The 23,352-nt window shown below is 37.4% G+C and overlaps 2 protein-coding genes across 4 annotated transcripts; one reads left to right on the top strand and one right to left on the bottom strand.

The window, feature by feature from the left end:
- Positions 1-274: 274 nt before the first annotated feature.
- Positions 275-6,859, bottom strand: nmi (N-myc (and STAT) interactor). The gene is made up of 9 exons (XM_066641031.1): positions 6,695-6,859; positions 5,430-5,489; positions 5,183-5,341; positions 4,951-5,067; positions 4,175-4,361; positions 3,347-3,453; positions 3,017-3,203; positions 2,434-2,537; positions 275-1,488 (listed from the first exon to the last, which is right to left on the bottom strand). The coding sequence occupies exons 1-9, from the start codon at positions 6,728-6,730 to the stop codon at positions 1,282-1,284; spliced, it is 1,164 nt and encodes a 387-aa protein (XP_066497128.1). The 5' UTR covers positions 6,731-6,859; the 3' UTR covers positions 275-1,281.
- Positions 6,860-6,998: 139 nt separating this feature from the next.
- LOC136710771 (protein mono-ADP-ribosyltransferase PARP14-like) lies at positions 6,999-23,017 on the top strand. 3 transcript variants are annotated; one of them, XM_066686583.1, is made up of 26 exons: positions 6,999-7,245; positions 8,084-8,271; positions 8,848-8,878; positions 8,996-9,133; positions 10,214-10,450; positions 10,979-11,212; positions 11,433-13,034; positions 13,127-13,243; positions 13,482-13,544; positions 13,693-13,869; positions 14,413-14,576; positions 14,687-14,729; positions 14,819-14,923; positions 15,049-15,111; positions 15,303-15,479; positions 16,616-16,788; positions 17,702-17,872; positions 18,080-18,191; positions 18,282-18,401; positions 18,627-18,689; positions 18,824-19,000; positions 19,232-19,420; positions 19,659-20,279; positions 20,876-21,030; positions 21,109-21,283; positions 21,894-23,017. In XM_066686583.1, exons 1-26 carry the CDS (start codon positions 7,074-7,076, stop codon positions 22,187-22,189), a joined length of 5,763 nt encoding a protein of 1,920 aa, XP_066542680.1. In that variant the 5' UTR covers positions 6,999-7,073; the 3' UTR covers positions 22,190-23,017. The 3 variants fall into 3 exon arrangements, with proteins under 3 accessions (XP_066542680.1, XP_066542679.1, XP_066542681.1); XM_066686582.1 differs by having other exon boundaries at positions 17,699-17,872; XM_066686584.1 differs by lacking the exon at positions 17,702-17,872.
- Positions 23,018-23,352: the final 335 nt, after the last annotated feature.

Here is a 23,352-nt window from a genome sequence, read left to right as displayed (position 1 = left end):
TATAAGCCATTATTAAGAAAAACATTCCACATTGAACCTCATTATTTCCTTTGGTAATGATTATATTACACCCCATTAAATCTGTGCCTGGGCTTTTCAACATTGTTATAGCTGACCACTGCCATCTAGTGTTCATAAATCAACAGCACCATATCATAAAAAAAACATCATTTTCACACTTTATCATAATCAAAGGATAGGATGTACATTTTTGCTACAGTCAGTGTGTGCATAAATACATTTATATATTTAGTTTATAAATCATAGTATATTTATTATAAAGCAATTTCAAACAGTAACTGTTTGTTACTTCCCTCTAGAAAATCAGCTCAGCTGATTAAGAAAGTTAGACACATTTAATCTTCATACAGCAGCTTTAATAGATACATTACAAACACTCGAGAGTAAGATTTGTCACAGTGTAGCATACTGGGGAAGATTACCATCCAGAAATCAAATGAATCTAACGAAGATGAAGGTGCAGAGTTACTGAAAACTGAGGTTTCCAGTGGAAAGTAGAAAACACCATTGCACACTGTACAAGAAAAGCTTAAAAATGAATCTTGTAGTTCATTCAGGCACTTTATTTTGGCTCTTGTTTTAAAAGAAATTCACCACAAATCAGCCAGGATACCTGGAGCTTTAAGGATAAATATGAGCAAATAAAGCAGATTTTACACCCTAAATATTGTGTCTGATTGTTGGCACATTGTAGATGCAGATCTTGGCAGGGAACCCTGATTATAAAACCTGTATGGCTTAAAATAATCTACATGTCCAATACAATTAATACACAACATGATCAGTCATTTCCTTATGGTCTTTTTTATTATTAAACTATACATTACTCAAGATTATTCATCTAGTAACTTGCCACAGTCAAACTGTAACAATGCTATATGGTAGTTTGCACTACCAGAGAAATTAAGAAAAAAGCAAAAGCTCTTGGGTAATATTACACTACATTTATAGTATATTCTATATACTGTATTTACCATTTTCAAGCATTTAAATATCACTGAAAAATGAGAAATATTTAGCAAATGTGTTTTGCTGCTATTTTGCCTGGTTTATAGAAAGTATTTTCTTTGTATTGGACATGTAAACTATCTTGAGGACAACAGGGACCATACAAACAAAACATGCGTCCTTTTTAAACAAAATTAATCCAAACATTCACCAAATCTCTTCAGCATCCGATTACTGCAACTCCACTTCTTCACATTCAGAAGCTGAGGATGGGAGTTTTGGGAACTGTATTCAGCACGACAGATGTTTCCTTTATTCAGCTTCCACTTCAGCACAGTCCTCGACAAAGAACGCTTTCAGCTCTTTTCCAGCTGACACGTATTTAATGGTCTCCACCTCTCCGCCGTAATTGCTGGGCTTCTGGAAGTGGATCTCCAGATGGTCCTGCAGATCCTCCTCATCCATCACATCCTGGATGCCCTTCAGCAGGACTGTGCGCTTTGGAACCCCAGAGAATGTCTAGAATGGATCACATATCGACACTTAGTGACGTATTTTTAAAAAAAAATCCACCTGTATCTCAAAAATGTGACAGGAATTGGGTTTTAAAAGACAAGAATATGCCTAGTATAATTCACTAATTTGAAAGGGTGTCTGGATATTTTGGTAAGAGCATTTAGAAACACCTAAACTGCCCCATTCTTCTTCTATATTGTGTACTTCCTGTTGCTATAGATATTTTTTTGGTTTTTAATACCCTGAATGTGTTTTTGTTTAGCTTTGGTCCTTGTCTCCACCCGTCTGTGTCTTGTGTTTCTGCTAATGTCCTAACCCACATTTGTGGGTGGTCAGATAATGTCCTCATGCATTTAGATGTTGAGAAGTTTTGCTCCTGCAAGTTCTGACATTCATTCATTTTATTTTACGTTTGCTTGGCAGTGATTTGTTCTATGTTTGATTTGCTGATTTGTCCTTGTTTCAAAATAAGTTCTGCACCTGCCACGATATTAACCTTAATGAACAAATAATGTTAATTCATTCATTATCTGTAACCTCTTATCCAACTGAGGGTTGCGATGGGTCCAGAGCCAACCTGGAATCATTGGGCGCAAGGCGGGGAATACACCCTGGAGGGGGCACCAGTCCTTCACAGGGCAACACACACACACACACACACACATATTCACACCTACGGACACTTTTGAGTTGCCAATCCACCTACCAACGTGTGTTTTTTGGACTGTGGGAGGAAACCGGAGCACCCGGAGGAAACCCACGCGGACATGGGGAGAACACACCAACTCTTCACAGACAGTCACCCGGAGCGGGAATCGAACCCACAACCTCCAGGCTCCTGGAGCTGTGACTGCGGCACTACCTGCTGCAATACCATGCCGCCCTAACAAATAATGTAATCTACATAAATCTTAAAACTTTAATATCAATATAATCACTAAGGCTCACCTGAAACTTCCTAAGCTGGAATTCATACAGTGGTGCCACACTGACCTCCATCCCGTTACCTACATCTACGTAGAAACTTCCTTTAAGAACCAAATTCTCGGCAACTGAAAGTGAAACAAACATTTGCATTACTGTAGGCACAACATATTTATAAAACACATGAAAACTGGTTTGTCTTGTTACTAATTAATATGAGTAAAATTCCTGTAAACTCATATTGACATTGGTAAAAGTCACAATATTTTTATGCAGTTAATTTTTATTGACCTTAAGTTCAAATTTACTTCTATTACTGAGCTGTATTATTCAAGTGTTTATAACAGACCAAGACATAACCCTTTTTTTAAAAGGGTTTTAAATTGATTTTAAAAGTCAACTAACCTAATTACATTGAAATGTTAGTTCACTGAGTTTAACAACTGTCCAATAGCAGGTCCAAATCAGAATTTTCAAGGAATAGATTTATATTTTTGCCACTGTACCATGGTCAAAAAAACTTAGATCTTTCATTTATTAAGCTTAACAATTATGTATAGTCAGGTCCAAACCCAGCACTCCAAAATTTTCATGCAGACAAACAGACCTCCAGTGTTGACGAAACTAACACGGCCTGTTCCGGTTCTGGGGTCATACTCTAATTTCTCCACCTCTCCTCCACCTCGACTGGGCTTGGAGAAGCTCAGCTCCAGCCGGTCCTGCATTCTCTCCACAGGTAGGAGAGCAGGAGCTTTAGAGAACATGATGGTCCTCTTGGACACAGTCATATGCACCTGGAAAAAAACCAGCTCTCAGTCATTTGTATGCTATTCTGTTTTAGACATTATTAACAAAGTTGAACGTTAGAATATCAGTTGTGGATTTAGCCACATTTACAATGATTCAGATATTACTTTCAAAGATTCACTCACTGTACCTCAAATTTCACTGATGGGTCTAGAGATAAGGAGTATGGCTTCACGTCTATCTTGGCTTTGTCACAGGTCACAGAGCACTTGACCAGCTTGAGGATCTGATCTGCCACTTTAAGAAAGAAAGTACAAAAAAATACATTGTGTCATATGTCAGAGCAGTGTCTAATATTTGAACAAAGTTCTCCCAATTTCCTACCAATAATATCAAAACAGCAATATTTAGTAAACTACAAAAGTAAAAGTAATAGATCACAGCTGTTCTGAGTTAAAAGGCCAATGTTACAGTGTTATAACAGAACACACATAATATTTTGAAACAGTAAATAACTTGCAATATTATCAATAACTTATGGCTTTATAGGTGACCTGTCAGCTGTTAACAGGAGAAGGCAATAATAATTAAAAATTTAAATTCTAAAGAGGGTTTCAAATATATGTATCACATTTTTGTTTCGGAAAAAGTCAACGAACAGTCACATTATTCCATATGTTTTTAATACTTGAATGAATATTACTGAATATTGCATGACTTGTATGTAACAGCAGCAAAAATCAATGCAGTAAAATTACATTATACTTTATATTACCAAATACAGGAAGACATCCAGCTTTCTACAAATATCATTTGAAAGCTCAGGACACTGTATATGAAGTGCTTACCAATTATCTAGGGTTAGATTCAATTTTGCAACAAATTACTGTAGTAAATAATTAGCCACAGTGGTTTTATGTTTATATCAACAAATATATTACAGTTTTGTGAATTTCTCTGGAGGATGTGGAAAAAGGAAAAGGAAAATGTGAAAGAATGTGGTTGGTTTGGACCCTACCTTTCTCCTCCTCAAACGTGATAAGTGCCTGACCACCCTTCAGCAGGACAGAAGGTCGTTGGGTGATGGTAAACACTGATTTGGTGTTCAGAAGCTCTCCCTCACTCTCCTCAGCCTCATCACATCCTCCAGCCTCTGCATTCACGTGGGTGAACTTCATTTTTTTCGCAGGGATCTGGGCTTTGATCTGACAAGGAGAAGCATCTTTCTGACATTTCAGGTTTTCTTGAAATATTATGTTTGGAAGATACATGGACATTCATTCATTCATTCATTCGTTATCTGTAACCACTTATCCAGTTCAGGGTCGCAATGGGTCCAGAGCCTACCTGGGATCATTGGGTGTAAGGCGGGAATACACCCTGTCCTTCACAGGGCAACACACACACACTCACAACATACACACACACACACTCACACGTACGGACACTTTTGAGTCTGTGAGGACTTGTTAGTTGTTGGATTGGCGACTCCAGTGTGTGTCGCTCTGTGAACTGTGGCGTCCCGTCCAGGGTGTGTTCCTGCCTTGCGCCCAGTGATTCTGGGTAGGCTCTGGACCCACCACGACCCTGGACTGGATAAGCAGTTACAGACATGAATGAATGAATGAATGAATATACAAGCTGAACAATTATAAAGGGTGTCTACAAACTTAGACATATAGTGTATATAAGAACACTGATAATGCTATGGTGCCACATTCAATTAACAGAAAAGACAGCCTAATTTTAGAATGTATTAAACAGTTGAAACCAAGCCTTATTTATGACAAGTACCTTGAATCTCTGCTGTAAAGAGTCTGTCTCAGCTTCCTTGGACTTGACCTGCTCTTTACACCTCTGCAATTTCCTCATCAGATTTTGGTTATCATTATCGATCTGATTGATTTCGTCCTACAAAACAAACAGGTGGCTTTATATTAAATTGGTTTGATATTGAAGAAACCATTAATTCCAAATGTTTGAAAGGTGTTTCCAAGGTTGAGTTGTATGTCTGATTTTATTGTACCTGAATAGCTTGCATTGTTTTGTTAACATGGTCTCTAAGCTGCTCTTCGGCTTTCAGCACATCTGTGGTTTCCTTCTGAGCTTTTTTCTTTTTCTCCTCTGTGTCCAGCTTTTCCAGCAGTAACCTGGACTTCTCTGTATCCGCTTTCTCCACTAAGTTCTATTAAGTATTAAAATTTATTAAAGTAACTGACCATCAGATCTAGTGATCAAACACTGTAACGATTACAAATTACAGGCCTGCTTACCTTCCATTTTTCTAGTTCTTTCAAAGCATCTTCCAACTCCTGTATACGAGGACTGAGACACTGATTAGGACAAAGGACAAAAGACAGAAGAGGCTACATGTAAACAAAAACTGTAACTGACGAATCTTGGAATTCCATAAGAGCCTTGGAAGGCCCTCTTAACCCTGCACACGTACACAGTGTCTGTGGAGGAACCAGAGCAATCTCTTTTATTAAATGTCAAATTATATTTGCCCTGCAATGGACTGGCACCCTGTCCAGGGTGTGTCCCTGCCTTTTGCCCAGTGATTCAGGTTAAACTCCAGACTAACCTCTACCCTGAAATTTATAAGCTATTACAGATAGACAGAGAAAATATTTTGGAAAAATATTCTATAGAGAATAATGTTGCTATGATTTTCAGGCTTTTTATTATTTAAACATTGTATAAAAAATATATTAAAGCAAAATAAATGTGTATTCTGAATATTATTTATTACATATTTTTACACAATATTTTGGTAGGGGTCAAAAACTGTTTCTGATCCACCACCACTAATACACTAATACACCACCACCACATCAGGGTCACTGGAGTGATGAATGTGGTCAGAGTATTTAATACATATGTGATGGTCCTGTGGGGGGTCATGACCACTGAAGAGCAGAGTGAAAAGGGGTTAGTAAAATATGCCTATGAACAGAGTACTACAGTGTACAGGAGCGGATAAATAAGGAGTAAAGAAACCAGTCTAATGACTTTTAGTCTTATGCCCTATACCATAATTTAGAAAAACTGGTGGCATCAGGCATGTTTTCAACGTTTTAAACCAAAAGTATAAATCTTAACTTGAGTGTTTGTTGTTGTTGCACTCTACATTCTGGGACCCTAAAGGGTGCTACTTCATAGCCTTGGCATAGGGGGTCACAAATTCTGACAGCTGCCATCTGAATGTGTTACCCCCACTGAATCTCCATATAAACCTTATAAACATTCATGTTTAAGTACATTTATGTAGTTAATATTCAGTGAGGTCACAAATTCCGACGGCAGCGGGACATGAGGCACCTTCACAGATTTCCGTAGAAAGACTACATTTGACAATTTTGAAATCTTAAGCCATATTCGATAAAATGGCGGCGTAAATGAACGTTACATGAATTAAATGCGGGTTCGACGTGCAAATTAGATTGTAAGTCACATTCTGAAAACAAATGTTAATGTCGAACTATGGACTGAAATGTTTCGGTCAAAGTCCTTTGAAGACTAAAAATATTAATCCTACCTCCCCGTTGGTTCGAGGTTCTTCTGTGTGTGACATTTTTTAAAGATATATAGCTCTCCACTCGCTGAAACAGGAACAGTAGTAAAGAAAAAGCTTAAAATGAAGGGTTGTTGTTTCGCTTTTCTCTGGTCTTCTTTGTGTCGCTCTGTGATATTTGCGACGACTCTGTTTCCAGGAAATCACACAGCTCAGGGGTTTGGTCTGAAACAAAACTGAAAGTAAGTCAAACGAAAAACAGACTGAAGCTTGTCACCGCAGCGCAGGGCTTATTTTGTTGAGTGCCTTAGAAATGAAACATATCTCACTTTATCCGTATTTGCTTAAAAATCATCAAAATACGAATGTAGGCGCCTAGTAAATAATAGCACACTTCTTCATAATGGCTGAGAAAACCTTGCTGCTAGAAGGGCTCCCAGAAGACTTCAATTCCGTGAAATCCAAGTTAGAGCTTTATTTCAAAAATAAAAGAAGGTCTGGAGGAGAGATTTTACACATTAAACAGCACCCAGAAGACAAGAGAAAGGCTCTCCTCGTTTACCTGAATGAAGCAGGTAAGATTACATGAGCAAAATATTACTTTTAGCCATTTCTCTTTCATAATACACGTATCACGCATGAAGTATATTCTGATTCCAAAAATGAAAACTCTAATTAATTTAACTCTAAAGGTGTAGGCAGAGTAATTTAGATTAATTTGATGTGGAAACTTTAAATCACAAAAAAGTATTATCCAGAAAGATGATGGACATTGAACTTTGAAGTACAGATTAGGTTACTTATAATTTTAACAAAACATTTTAGGCTTGAACCATAACAACTATTCTTGCAGGACAGAGAGGTATTTATTAATATTATATAATTATTACCTATTCATATTAACATTTATAAGACACAAATTCACTGGTTATTTAAGAAAGTAAATGTCTATGTTGCTATCTTGATAATCATGAGCTTTGATTCTTCTCACAACCACTTTAATGAAGTCTGTGATATGTGACTACCATTTTAAAATCAGAATTAAAATCCGGAATCTTAATAATTGCCATTCGCCTTTAACCTATGATTATAGCATTACATTTTAACGATTATAAGTTGTTTATTTTTTTAAAAGTGCAATGAGTCATGTTTACCACCGAATGTAGCACTATTTATGAAAGTATTCTTTATTATACATTTTTACTCTACAAAGTACATACATATATTTTTGTAGGCACTGACTGAATCAGTTAATGATTCATAGAGCCAGTCCCCTAATGGGGTAGCCATGTTTAAAAAAGGTTGAGTGAAGAATAAATGACATTAGATGTCAGTATAATGGCTATTTCATAATGTGAAGAAAAATCACTAGAAAATGAGCTATTTCTTAAAATGCCACTTTTCAATTCCCAGATGTTAAGAAAGTACTTGAAAAAAGGATCCACCGAATTGATTTCAAAGCTCAGGGAGCGGTGCAACTGACAGTAAGACTTCTGGAAGACCAGGGCCCTGCAGAGAAAAACATTAAGCCACATGTACTACCTAAAGAAAAGCTGGACGATCTGGACCAAAACCAGTCAGCACAGGCCACTGCCTCTGAGGTGAATATGTTTATATCCATGTGCAGATAGCTAGCTCCTCATTGTTCTAGATGAAGGACACTACTGTCTGATAGTGAAGCTTTCCACAACCCAAGAAGATACTTCAGTTTAAATGCTTACATGCAGTATGAGGATCTGAAAGAGATTAGAATATATATGTGAGGAATGTGTATTTACACAGCATAATCCTGAATGTTGATTAAAAAATAACACTTAAATCAAATTTTAAGAGTGTAAAATATTTTAATATATTTAATAAATTCATTAAATGTGAATTTGACTAGGGATGTTCAAACATATGCCCAAAGGCAGCGCTGAAAATTGTTTGAAACTATGCTATACTTTTTCTTAGCAAGTATGCTTTAGTTTTCATTATTATGAAAAGCCCAATGTGTCAATTGCCCACAGACATATCTACAGAAATAAAATGGGGAAGGACAAGGATATTTCTTCAAATTCTACAAAAGCGACAATACAATCTGCAATATTTAATCAAAATTACATTGTGTATGTAGTTTAAATCAGGTATTTTCTAAAATATTTATCTGATCTTTTTTGTCTTGTACATGGACACAGAGGAACAAGTTTGACTCTGAAATTCACAAAGGTATGATTTCTATATTTTATTTGATATGATTTATCAATTTGTAGCAAACTGTGTCTATTATGAAATGCACATATTCTGAAATTATTGTAATTTTTTTCTTTGTCTCTGAAACTAAAGAAGACCTGGACCTGCTTGTAAGCACTACAGAGTCTGATAAAGAGACACTCACAATGTATTTTGAGCAATTTACAGAGCACGCTCAACTCACAAAACATGGAAAAAACAGTTGGATCCTGAAAGTAGCCACTCAGTCAGGTAAATGTAACTGGCACATTATGTGTGATACAGCCGTCATGAGATTTGTTTTGTAATTAGAAATGAAAAATGTATATATCAGCCGACACTGGGCTCATATAATATGAGAATCTTACACTCTCAGAAAAAAAAGTACGGTAGAGGAACATTATTGGTCACTAAAGGTACAAACTGTGTAAATACAACCGTGTTTAAAAGTCCAGTTTTGTTCCTTAAAGGTACATTACATTCTCTTCTCCAGAAGGAGAGATAAATGTTTATAATCTTTCATTATACAACTGTGTCATATAAAAAATCTAAATATACGTCCTGGAAATAAAATGGGGCATATAAAGTCAACACAATATCTAAATCTACAATTATAATAAGTAAGGTATAATTATTTTCCCTAATTAAAGGTACAGATATGTACCCTTCACAGTACCACCACAGAGACAGCAAAAGGTGACAAATTTTCTGACAGTGTATAGAGGTGCTAAAATATTACGCATTGTCAAAAATTTTTTTCTTTTGATTGAAATTTAGCGTCATACTACTACTGCTCCTACTGTCAGTGTTTTATTTATATAATTCTTTACCATTACAAAACAAAAGCAAACAAGACATACACACATTGGCATTCATTGGCCGCTGACAGGAAGAAAACTCCTCTGATGGTTATCTATAAGCTCAGCCACTGTTTACTCCCCTACTGTTGTGAGAAAGTCCCTAACTTTTGGCCAAACAACTTTGATACCCTGGTGAGAAAATCTCAGGCTTGACTACCAAGATATTAACCTCTCAACTGGGTCACAATCAATGACAAAAATCCCCCTGGGCATCTGCTGAAAATTAAAAATGACACAAATCACAACTGATACAAATATGAACAAAAACTCAATGCAAAACAGTCAAAATATCTACAATGTCTTTACACCAAACAAACAAACATACACACACCATACACAAGTCCTATGTCTGATTTACATGGTAAATTTGCTTATTGTATTTAAATGTTTATGGGTTTGACTGATAATATTGCTGTTGAACAAATTAAGTACCCATGCCATTAAAAATAACAAAGCATATTTTTTTTTCCAGATGTTGAAAAGATTCTCCAGCAGAAGGAACATGAGTTTGGTCTTTCAGTAGAGGTGTATAAAGAGCGAAGTTCATCAGAGATATGGGATCCCTGTCGCTTTATCCTAACTGGGTTCAAAGATACCTGCAAATACAAATTAATTACAGTGTTTATAGGCAGCTGTAGTCAAAAGGCAGAGCACACCTGGGAGCTCGTTGATGATGACAGGATCGTAGTAACATTCAAAGAGGTTATTGGTGAGTTCAGAATCCAAAATATACAGTTTTGACAAATCATTGTAGAAACTTTTTTTTTATGTTATTTTGTATTTGTTGATGCATGTGTATGTCATTTCATAGACATACCTCAATTAATACAGTAAATAAAGTAACTGGTGATGAAGAAAAATATAAATGTTTATCTCAAATCTATCATAAAACAGTGACTAGAATATGTGGGATATTTGTACCTATTCTATGTAAAAGGTTACTTGACTGAGATCTTATAGACAAAGTGCTTAGATGTTCAGTTCCTATCACTACTACTGAGAACAGGTTTTTCCAGAAGGTAGCTTATCACACCTATTATTAAGGCTTTGCATTCACTTTTGCAAGAACATTTTTAACATGTGGAATTCCCCTAAGTAAAAGCAAACATTTGTTTACTGGATGACATTTATAAGAAATTTAATATAATCCCTGATGATGATCATTCTTATTACAATTTGCTAATCTTTAATTGACTTTTAAATTAATATGTAATTATTGTTAATTTTATGTCTCCAGATGCTAACACATTCGTGAAGAAGGTCACCTCCAAAAAGATGAAGGACATGGAGATCGGAGTCTCTCGTTTAGAGCTCACAGGTTCCGTTTTAGTGCAAGGAAATATGAGCAAAATTACAGAAGAGCTTCTGAATCTCTACTTCAGCAATAAGCGGAGTGGTGGAGGGGACATCACATCCATAATCTGGGTCAGCAAATCCAAAAGTGTGGTCATAACCTTTGATGACTCCCACGGTACAGTTTTAAATTATCTCCATCTCCCTAAATCATAAAAAAAACTTTATTCATAACTTTAGTCATAACTCTCAAAACTAAATGTAGGTAATTAGATAACATATTCAATAAATGTGTTTTGATAAAATGTGGCCCCATCATTAGATGAACAGAGAAGATAACGGGATTAAAAACAAGAGGAGCTTTTAACCTAAATGACAGAATCTCTGTATTTCCACAGTTGCACATCGAGTAGTGGAAAAGAAGCATCATATATCTGACACGCAGCTCAGCACTTCGCTCTTTTACCCGAGTCTGCAGAAGATTCTCACTGGAAAAACACCTACTTTATCCAACATCTCCACAGAGATCACCATGCCTGTTGACGTGGACGTGCTTGGATTCATTGAAAGAAATGTACAGTGCAAAAGAGACTTGCTGAGTCAGCTCAAGAAAGTTCATGCAGATGTCATTTTTGAAAAGACAGAATCTCCCAAACAGATCAAACTGGAGATGGCTGTGGACAAAGACTCTTTAGCTGCACTGAGAATTGGGCCAACTTGGGAGTCTAAGGCTAAAAGAGAAGCAAATGCCTTTTTGAGCAAGTACAGCAAAGCTGAGCAGACAATTGAGAATGAGTTGTGGAAAAGGGTAGAGAAGGATTGTTACCAGCTAACCAGTTCAGACATCAGCCTTTCTATTGAAGAAGCCAAAAGCAGAATTGTGATAGTCGGCATCAAAGAGGCAGTTGATACACTTATAAACAAGTTAAAGCAACTTCTTGAGGACGCAATGGCTGAACTAGAGGTAGAGAGGAACACTGTCGATAAAGTGATTCGCTTTGAGTCAAAGGAGATGCTTGAGTTGGTAGCAAATTGTGTACATTCTAAACTTAGTAATGAAATTTACACCAAAGATGAAGGTACTTTGTCCTTCCATCTAAAAGGTTTTAGGGAAAATGTAAATGCTGCTGAAAAGGTTATCAAGCAAGCACAGGAGAATGTTACCCTTCAGAACTTGAGCCTCTCATCCCATTTAGTTCAGTTTCTGAAGTCCTTAGATCTAAAGAAATTTGAACAGGACCATTTTTTTGCAAGCAATATCCAGGCTTTCTTTATGAAAAATGGCGACCATCTTGGGGTCCTTGCAGAGACAGAAAACATCAAGAAAGCAGAAGACAAATTAGCAGACATCATCAGGGTGGAGATCATTCAAATAACACCTGAGCTAACCCCAGTGATTAACAGTGAAACCTGGGTGAATTTTCTAAAGGCACATAATGCTAATGTGGAATTAACCCATGATGTCATCATTATACCTTCTGAGGGAGAAATTGTAATCTGTGGATTTGCTCAAATGGTGGCAGATCTCTTACAAAAGGTCAATGACTATCTAGAAAACAAGACACCGGCAACTGAAGACATCCATTTTCAGTCTTTGCAAGAGGTTGAGTTTATTGAATCTTGCATGAACTTATCAGCAGTTCCAGAGATCCGTAACCTTGATTTAACCATACTTGCTGGCACTACAGAGAGTCCTCCTTGTCTGAAGGTAACAGGAGCAAAAGAGAAAATCCAAGATGCCGTAAGTCTGTTGAAGAAGCATGTATCCGCCATTATCACAGAGACATTTGCTTATTCTAAAGCAGGAGAGACAAAAGTGATACAGAAGCATGAAGCCAATGTAAAAGCCAAAGCCAAAGAGTTCAATTGCAAGGCTTACCTATCAACAAAGGTAGAGGTGAAAACTGATCTGACTGTAACTACCTCTGCACATTCAACAAATACTACATCAAAAACCCTTTTAAGTCCTCTGAAGCATAAAAAAGCATCAGACACAGAAGGTATACTCTTGTTGTTATATCACATTTTCTCACTAAGTAACAGCATACATTGCTATAATTTTAATGTACTGATTTTGTTTTCACACATATAGAAACTCACACAGTAACTGTCCATGGAGTGCAGGTATCTCTTAAAAAAGGAGATATAACAAAAGAGACCGTGGATGTCATTGTTAATTCCAGCAACAAAACATTAGACCTTGACACTGGTAAGCACTTCTTGTCCATCTAATCCCCTGCTAACAAAGGTTTTATTGTTATTGGTGTAAAGGTTTTTTTCTTTTTGTTTGTTTGTTTGTTTGATTTTTTAAACAATTTTGTGACTATAGGGAAAAGAACAGATCTATTGTCCTGAAACTTTTGATTTAAGGAAGTTTATTTTAGATGTGTCAGTTGTGGTGTAATAGAAATGATGCAAGGTCTTTCATGTAATTTACCCTCTTTCAGGTGTTTCTGGTGCAATTCTTGCAGCAGCTGGGACATCAGTTGTCGATGAATGCAAAAAGCTTGGTAATGAATAAATGCATGTACAATATTGGTTTTCATGCAGATTTAATTATATAGCTATAGCATATTTTTATAAGTTGTAAACTTTTGAATGGTTTTGTACATATAGAGGACCTTCATAATATTGCTCTTCCTGTAAACTATTTGACAGGTCCTCAGAAAGCAGATGGAGTGGTATTGACAAGTGGGGGTAATCTTTCCTGTAAGCACATTGCTCAGATTGTTGGTCCTGTCACAGCTGTTGATATCACTGCCTCTATTGAGAAGGTCCTGAGTCTTTGTGAAAGCAAGAATGCTACGACAGTGGCAATCCCTGCCATAGGGACAGGTAAGATTAATGTATACTGTTATCTGTTGCTAGATTGCAGAACAAAATTTGAATGTATATATACTGACATGCAAAAAGTCATAATTTAAATTAATATTTAAATATTAAATTAGTCGCCATACCTCAGGGGACAGCTTGGGAATGCCCGCATCTGTGTCAGCTCTGAGGTTTTTTTTTTTTTTTTGTGAAGCTGATCACTGGCAAATGTGCACATGGCAAGGCGACATGAATTACTTGATTTTGAACGAGCCATGTTGGTGGGTGCCAGAGAGACGGGACATTCCATTTTCAATGTTCAATGCCACATTTAACATTCCTCAATTCTGGTCTGTACCAGAAATAGGGCATAGACCCACACTAGACAAGGCATTGGCACTGCCCAGAATTGTCTATGCAAACATTCAATGCAGGATGATCCATATGCCTATCCAATAGTTCAGTGCGGCATTCTTTAACTTCCATGGGATATGGAAGCAGAAGACTTGGCATGTCTGTATATAAGCATGAATATAATCAATGTAAAGCTTAAACATATTTTTACAGGGAAAGGTGGTATTGGAGCATCTGAGTCTATCAAAGCCATTTTCATTGGACTGGAAAATCATTTGACTCAGTCGCAGTCATCCTGCCTCAAAGAGATATTTGCAGTGGCTTTTGAACAGAAGATATTTGACTCCTACTGCATTTATTTCAAGGAAAGAAAGAAGGTTAATTCTTGTCTATTGTCATGTCAACCTTTATCTTTTTTACAAATTGTATTTTAGTCTGATACAGATCCTTCTTGTACTCAATCTTGATGTTTTATCTCTGTTTCTAGCTGTCTCCTAAAGTTACCAAAAGCATGATGCCTGCAAATCAGGGTTAGTACACAATATAAGCTATACGCACACAATAATTTTTATTCCCTCGATACACTGAGAATATATGAATTATTATGTTCTGTCTTTAGTCAAAATTTCTGGTGTGAGGATTGAGGTCAAGAAAGGCAGCATCACCAACGAAACTGTCAGAGGCATTGTGAATACCACAAATAACAAGATGAACTTGATGGGAGGTGTGTGTTTTGCTTCACAGGAGTGTAGCTCCTAAAAATGCTGCTTTAATTATTTCTACATACTTAAAGTTGATTTTACCTTACCAGCTGATATGTGACATTGTCTCCTTCCTGTCTCTTTTCAGGTGTATCAGGAGCCATATTCAGAGCAGCAGGGCCCTCTGTTCAGCAGGAATGTCAGACACTAGGTGAGTGTGGTTGATCTGTTAGCTCTGGTCATACTGTATATGTGTATGAAAATGTTGAGACTCTGTTGAGCAGACACATCTTTCATAGAGAGTACACTCCTGCACTTTTTCCCCAGCAAATTTGTGTTGTTTTGAATAATGACATCCATTTTAGAAACACATTACAAGTATGGTTTCTGATGCTTTCTAAGGTCCACTTCAGAGTGACACAGCTGCAGTGACCAGTGGTGGAAATCTGCAGTGCGATTACATCATCCACATGATGGGACCCCACTCCGCTGCTGACGCCAGGTTACGGGTAAAGAAAGTCCTGGAACGCTGTGAAGAGAAACAAATCAGCACAGTCTCCTTCCCTGCTGTTGGCACCGGTATAAAACAAATGCTGAAAAATGTTTTACAAAATGTCTGGACAACATTGGTCAAATTAAACTCTTCTGACAGTTTTCTAAATGGACATAATCAGTCCTCTCCAGAGAACACATTTAAATTTATCATTTGTTCTGAATATTTGAATTCACATTCTATGGTTGTTTGCAGTTAATAGGGTTATCATATTCGTAGGACTCAACCCATACGGTTTAATGCTAAATTTTTGAAGGTGTAATGTATTTTGGAGTTGGGAACTCCAAAAAATGCAAACAATTTTAACTGGTGGTACCCTCAAGGTTACATATTCATTTCCTTTATTTATGGAACATATTTATACCTTATTTGATTTCAACTGTAGATTTTAAAATTGTATTGATTTCATACACCCCATTTAATCTCCAGGACTTATTTTATTTTATTTTTCACAGTTCTATAATTAAATATTACAAATATTCCTCTCTCCTTCTGGAGAATGTAATATACCTTTAGGGAACACATCTTTAGACACCACTGAGGTACCTTTTGTAATTTTAGTGACCAATAATGTCCCTCTACCATACTTTGATTGCTGTTCAATCTCAGATCTTGGATCCTGGTTCCATGCCTGGATTTTTAAAGGGCTAGCAGCACTATTACTGTAATTGCTAATACACCAAACTGGCTAGGTATAGTGTCATACCACCAGGATATTGTAAAATATATTTTATATATAAAATTATCAACACAGGGCGGCACGGTGGCGCAGCAGGTAGTGTCGCAGTCACACAGCTCCAGGGGCCTGGAGGTTGTGGGTTCGATTCCCGCTCCGGGTGACTGTCTGTGAGGAGTTGGTGTGTTGTCCGCGTGGGTTTCCTCCGGGTGCTCCGGTTTCCTCCCACAGTCCAAAAAACACACGTTGCAGGTGGATTGGCGACTCCAAAGTGTCCGTAGGTGTGTGAGTGAATGTGTGTGTGTCTGTGTTGCCCTGTGAAGGATTGGCATCCCCTCCAGGGTGTATTCCCGCCTTGCGCCCAATGATTCCAGGTAGGCTCTGGACCCCCCGCGACCCTAAATTGGATAAGCGGTTACAGATAATGGATGGATGGATGGATTATCAACACAGGAAATTACTTGGTTATTTTCCTTCTATTTATAGGTGGAGGTGGCCTTAAGAGTGCAGAGTCCATTGACGCCATGCTGGAAGGTATTGAGGATCATTTATCTCAACTCACCTCCACTGCTATCAAGCTTATCTATGTTGTCATTGACCGAGATGAAGTACTGCAAGAATTTCTGGAAGGGCTGAAACAGTGGACCACAAAATGCCAGGTAAAAAGGCTTAGTACTGGTTATTGTTTATACACTTTAAGGTCATATATTTGTGGGTACTTGTTTTTCCTAAGACTTCCTCTATATTTAAAGGGATTATTGGGGATTTGGGAACAAACTTGTTTGCTCTGGTCACAGCTTCTACATTTCTGAGAAGCTTTATATTAGATGATAGAACATTTCTGTAAGGATTTAATGGCATTCAACCACATTGGCTTTGTTGCATTCTGGTACTGTCACAACCAGGTTGGGTTGGGGAGCGAGGAGCAAAGAAGAATGTAAGTGCAGGAGGTTTATTTACAAAAGAAATAAGGAAACAAACCGAGATAAACATAGAAGCCATAAGAAAACTATCCAAAAGGACAAGATGGCTACACAGAGGACTAGGGGGCTAAACACTAGACATGGGCTAAACACAAAACAAAGACGCTAAATAAGGACACAAGACAATAAACAGAACACAGCAACCTGGAGACAAAACCAAGAAACATGGACTGAAGACTGACAATGACCCACAAACACAAGCTATAAAAAGACATATCAAGACACATGAAACTAGAAACACAAGGGAAGGGTATGACATAGACAGTTAGAACACGAGGACAAGAAGATCACATGACAGGGGAACACAAACAGGAAACAATACAAAATAAAACACATAACTAGACAATAGATCAGGATTACAAAAGCTACTCCAACTCATCTCAAAGGTATGACATAGAGCTCCATCACACCTGAGAACATGATTCAACTATGCCCCATAGATCGCGGCCACCACATGGGGTCTTCTTTTTTAATAGGGTGCATCCGGACAGATAGATTTCATAAATGATTTCATGATGATTGCATGTGGTGAATTTAAGCATGTTTGCAGTGCTCTACAGCCATAAATGAAGGTTAATATCTTCAGCAGGACAGCGATGATGGATTTAATGGAGAAGATAGCAGTGAATGGGAGGATACGGAGTCATCTCATGGCTCAGATGAAGAGCCATTGTTCTCAGATGAAGAAGACGTAGAAGAAGAAGAAGAAGAAATGGAATATGAAGAATTGGAAGAAGAAACAGTGGAAGAAGAAGAAGAGGTTCCAAATCTTCTACTAAATCTGGTTCCCTTACACTCAAATGCTGATGTTACTCTGTGTCCCTCCATTGTGGCCTGAACTCTGGGCTTGATTCCCCTCTCACATTTGAATCTCACATTCCTCTTTGTCTGGTATTTTGTCTTTTACAGTGGTTATCAGCATATTTGGGTAAGCACTTTAATAAATAACATTTATTATTATTATTAGGTAGAGGAAGAAGAAGAAGTAGAAGATGAAGGAGAAGAAGAAGAAGGGTATGATGAAGAGGACGAAGAAGAAGAAGGGTACGATGAAGAGGACGAAGAAGAAGACAAAAGTGGTACGATGTAGCAGTACTGTTACAGTTAATTGAACATGTTTCATAATTTTTTAGGCATTGTGTTGACTTTTTTGGTTTTTATGTGTACAGCTAACACCACAGAAGCACTAATTGGCCAAATCAAAGTTAAAGTGCTTTGTGGTGACATCACGAAAGAGACAACAGAAGCTATTGTCAGCAGCACAAATACTAGTCTTGATCTAAGCTCAGGTGAGAAACTTGGGTTTGTCTTTGTTTGGAATATATTGTTTTGTTTTGTTTTGTTTTAGATGAATACAGTAACTACATTATAATAATTAAGTTAATTTCCATTGAAGCTAAGTCACTATGCAAGATATAGGAAATCATATGTTCATATCTCCATAAAATCACATGTACTATATACATCTTAATTTTTTATTTATGTATTTATATATTTTTTGAAACTTATTTCAGGTGTTTCAGGTGCTATTCTCAAAGCAGCTGGACAGACAGTTGTTGAAGATTGCAAGAAACTGGGTATGATTCTCCCTCTAATACAGAAACTTTGGATTAAACTTCATTTTACAACTGTTATGGAATAGATTAGCTCATCCCAGCACAAGAAAGCAAAGTTGTCAAAGGTAATATTAATGTTTCCTCCCTGGATAAAGGTCCTCAGCCCAGTGATGGTGTGGTCCTGACAACAGCTGGAAACCTTGCTTTGAAGAACATCATCCACATGGTGGGTCAGACCAGTGAAAAAGAGATTACACGCTGCATGCATAAAGTTTTGAAGAAATGTGAAGAAAACAAAATCCAGTCGGTTTCATTTCCTGCTCTTGGAACTGGTAAGAATTTTTTAATGCTGCTCAAACCCTGCTCATATGCACACTTTTTAACATCTTGAATGCATATCTGCTCATACCATAATATTGAATGGAAAGAGCAAACTTAGGAATTGTTTGAAACATATTGTGCTGTATTATTACAAGGGTATTAATAAAAACGTTCATAAACATTGATATTGACACAGGCAGATCTAAGAGGGTTAAATACTTTGCTTTTGTCCTTCTTTACAGGAGCAGGGAACCTAGCAGCTGACCAGGTGGCACAAGCCATGATTAAAGCTGTGGAAATGTTTTCCAAAGATTCACCAGCTTTTTTGAAACAAATCAACATAGTTATTTTTCAGCCCAAAATGTTGTCAAACTTTGAGGAAGTTCTGAAAAGCTCCAAAAAGATTTCACCAAAATCAAGACCCACTTCTGGTAAATGGCTCACTATCTATATTTAATAGTTTGTGTTTTCATATATTTAACTGTTTAACTGTTACATTTTTTAAACAGTACAGTTGTTGTGTGGGGCCAGATGTGCATATGCTGAGAAATGTCTGAGGATAGCATATTAACTGCAAGTTTAATAAGTTGTCCTCAGATGTATATTAATTTTAGGATTGGTAGACTACCATGTCAGTTGATTTTCCGATATCTTGTGCCTACTTTTCAGTACCCAAGCCTGGATCAATAAAGCAAACGCAAACACTATCACCTTTGTGCTTTGCTACCAAGATAACTTCTGTCACCTTCCCCATCATGAATGTAGAGGTTTATGGGACCTCCACAACTGACCTGGCCAAAGTGAAGGCATTCTTGGATGATCTCATTTCTGAAGAGTGTGCCAGCCAAGATATTGAGTCAAGCCATCTACCCTCCCTTCCTGAAGCTGACAAAGAGTCCATAGTTGCACTTAGCAAAAATAACCAAGTGCATGTCCATGTGCTTGCTGCAGATAAGTGGACTGTGTCAGGGAAGAAGGATGATGTTTTAGATGCTGTGCTGAAGATCAACAAATTTCTCCAGGCGGCAAAGGACAGGGAGCTTCAGAAAGAAGAAGAAAAGAGGCTGAGTGAGACGTTACGCTGGGAGGTAGCTCGAGGGGAGGCATGGGCGCCACTGGACGTGAGCATTAGCTACCAAATGGAGAGAGCATTTTACAATAAAGAACAGACGTTCAGTTACCAGGCGAAAGGAGAGAACTACACTGTGGACTTCAAGGACTTAAAAAGGGTAAACAGCAAGGGAGAGTCCTGTAGGGTCAAGAGAACTCTGCTCGGAGATTCAGAAACAGGTAATGACTTAAGAAAAATACCAAACAGTCTGACAGTGCTTCAAGGTGGTGTTGCAGGTAGCATCGCTGCCACAGAGCTCCAGGTTGTGGGTTCAAACACAGCTTCAGGTCACTGTCTGTGAAGAGTGTGGTGTGTTCTCACCTTGTCTGTGTGGGTTTCTTCCCACAGTCCAAAAACACATGTTGGTAGGTGGATTGGCTGTGTGATATTGCCCTGTATTTCTAGGTAGGCTCCAGACCCACCATGTCTCTAATCAAGATAAAGCATTTACAGATGTGGATTGGGTGGATTTGGTGTTGGAGAGAGGACCAGCTGTTGGGGTACAACCACAGCTAAAAAACATAAAGCTTTTGCAAAATCACAGCCTATTTAATAGGTGAGAAAGGGGACAAAGGCAACGTTTGTTAATGGATTATCAGGGATAAATTAGGATTAACAAGCTAAATTCCTCCAAGCATATATCATATTTCTTTTGTAAATATGCATAAGACAGTGTTGTAAGGGTATATTCATACAATGGCTTGAGGCATCCACTAGCGACTGATTGCTTGTCAAGCTCTACAACATGAAAGTAAAATTCTTGTTTTTTTTTCAGCCATCATTCACCCTCCCACAACATGGACCAATATGGGTGGAAAGGACTTGGAAATAATCACTCTCCTTCCCAGTTCAAATGAGTACAAGAAAATACAGAATCACTTCATCCTCACCAGTAAACACAAGGATGTGTCTCCTGTCCAGGTTGTGGAGGTATGCAGACCTTAATCTATTGTTACCCTTGAGCACAATGTCTTTTTTCAGTTGCTTATAATTCAACTGATATTTAAGATCCACAGAATTCAGAATCAACAACAATGGCAGAGATACTGTGTGTTGAAACAGGCAGTGGACAAAAAATACCCCACACAGAGGAATGACCAGATCCTTTACCATGGCACCACTAAGGAAATCTGCCAGAAGATTAATAAGAATGGCTTCAACCGCAGCTTTTGTGGGAGAAATGGTATGTTTATAATCGTTACATCTGTATGTACTGTTTCTCAATATTTCATGACTTGGTCTTGAACCCCAGAGACTCAAGGCATGACGCACACCTCAGAGAATTCAAACTGCCAAGAGTCATACCTTAGAGACTTGAGCCTTGACACTTCATACTGGCTCATGTCTGAGAGACTCAATAGTTGATCTTAAACCAAGGTGTATGAGTGTTTTTCTGTCCTCTTACTCTTTTTGTAATATTCATAAACTGGAAAACAAGAATGTTAGATTTACTCAACCGGCTGCATTAAATTAAATAATCTACAACCAGGAAGAATATGTATTAATACTCAAATTATATCTCTGGATGTAGATTATTAAATTTAATGCAATCCTTTAATGGAATAAAAGGGTTTGAGTGTACCTAACATCCATTATCTGTATGTGCTGCCATGTAGAGTTTATGAATAAATTGTGGGTTTTTTTCTCACCCTGAACAATATTAAAGCTCTGGCGCTTGTAGACATTAGAATAACCCATGAACAGTTTTGAAGATTTTGAGTCAAATCTTATTAAATCTGAATAAAATGTTTGTCTTTACCTCCCATTGACTCTTGCTCTGATCTTTTCTTAAGCTGTTGTTCATGGTGATGGCACCTACTTCGCCAAAGAAGCCTGGTACTCCTGCCAGGACCAGTATTCGAACCAAGACGAGAATGGACTGAAGTACATCTACAGAGCCAGAGTTGTGACTGGGAAACCCTGCAAAAGTAAAAAAGGGATGAAGGAACCAGACCCTCTGGACCCTAATGATCCACAAGCTGGTTTACACGACTGTGCTGTGGATGATCTGCAGAATCCTTTTATCTTTGTGGTGTTCTGTGATGCAGGAGCGTACCCAGACTACCTCATCACCTTCAAGAACGTTTGATTGTACAGCTTTGCCGTATATATCTATATACTTTGCAAATTAAGTACTTGAATTTTGAAAGGAGGGAGCACATTTTCAAGGCGGTTCTTATTATTAGTGTTCTTAATAGGGAGCTATTTTTGAGAGTATAACAGGTTATAACAGGGGGTTTCTGTCTGAGCTGGGTATTAAACTCTAATCTTCCAACCTTTCCATAATACATTTATTATAATTATATACACTAATTATGCAACCTATGTGAGAATAAAGGGCTGTTTGATGTATATTGTTATAATGTTACAATTGATTAAATCAAGTGCTTAATCAATAGTTTTGGGGCCTTAACTAATGTTGATGCAAACTCAGGTTCTGATCCATGTTTTATTCTTTTCTGATTTTTTTATACAGTCTTAAGAACAACACTGCCAAAATAATAAAAACACACCAACTTCTTTTAAATGATCAAACATATTTACCATGCAGCAGAAACAATAAGGTCAATAAAAAGTCCCTGGATTGGACATAAATTGCTTTTAATTCTTTAGAACCTTCTCATATATGGAGGTTCATTTTGTAGCAAACATGGGCTTGTGCTGCTTTGGCTTTTATGTTTCTCTGTGAGGTTTGTGCTTGTGCTGCCTCTTACATTTATAGAGAAGAAAAGAATGAGAGAAAGTGTCTGGTGACAAAAGAGAAAACACTCCAGGTCTTAAACCTGAGCGACTTCGTTTGTTTGTCTGAACACATCCAGTGAAAGTGTGTTATGTCTTGTTCTGAAACAATGTGACTGCAATTGTAAGCACATGTTTTCTTATTCATGTCAGATTTTGAATAAAAGTTGACCAAATTTGCCCAAATCTGTGAGATGTTTGTACTCTTTTATTTGTGTTGTCAACATCTCAGAAATATAATTAATGAATAGATGTTTTCCAAGCAGTTTGTTTTATACAGTATGTAACACAGGATATTATATTAAGTTTAGGTCAGTGTTTAAGAAACAGACATTTTTACAACCCAAACTGGCCAAACGTATTTGAATATGTAATCATTTATTCCTGAAACTCTTTGCTTTGTTTTCCTGGGCAGTGTCATGTGTAAAATAGGTTAAATACAGAATCTCTGATACATCTAGGCCACCAGGTGTCAGTATAGTGACAGTTTTGTAATGTAAAAAAGCGTTACCG

Source organism: Hoplias malabaricus, chromosome 12 (assembly GCF_029633855.1).
Source record: "Hoplias malabaricus isolate fHopMal1 chromosome 12, fHopMal1.hap1, whole genome shotgun sequence".
Classification (NCBI taxonomy): Eukaryota; Metazoa; Chordata; class Actinopteri; order Characiformes; family Erythrinidae; genus Hoplias; species Hoplias malabaricus.
This window is presented reverse-complemented; position numbering and strand designations above follow the sequence as displayed.

Bases quoted from the DNA above. Each gene is read 5' to 3' on its own strand.
- nmi (XM_066641031.1), bottom strand. From the start codon at position 6,730: ATGTCACACACAGAAGAACCTCGAACCAACGGGGAG. The intron at 4,362-4,950 runs GTACTTGTCATA...TCTCCTTGTCAG, and splicing joins CTTTACAGCAGAGATTCAAG to ATCAAAGCCCAGATCCCTGC. The intron at 2,538-3,016 runs GTCTGTTTGTCT...TTTCACTTTCAG, and splicing joins TAGTTTCGTCAACACTGGAG to TTGCCGAGAATTTGGTTCTT.
- LOC136710771 (XM_066686582.1), top strand. From the start codon at position 7,074: ATGGCTGAGAAAACCTTGCTGCTAGAAGGGCTCCCAGAAGACTTCAAT. The intron at 13,870-14,412 runs GTAAGATTAATG...ATATTTTTACAG, and splicing joins AATCCCTGCCATAGGGACAG to GGAAAGGTGGTATTGGAGCA. The intron at 18,690-18,823 runs GTATGATTCTCC...CCCTGGATAAAG, and splicing joins TGAAGATTGCAAGAAACTGG to GTCCTCAGCCCAGTGATGGT.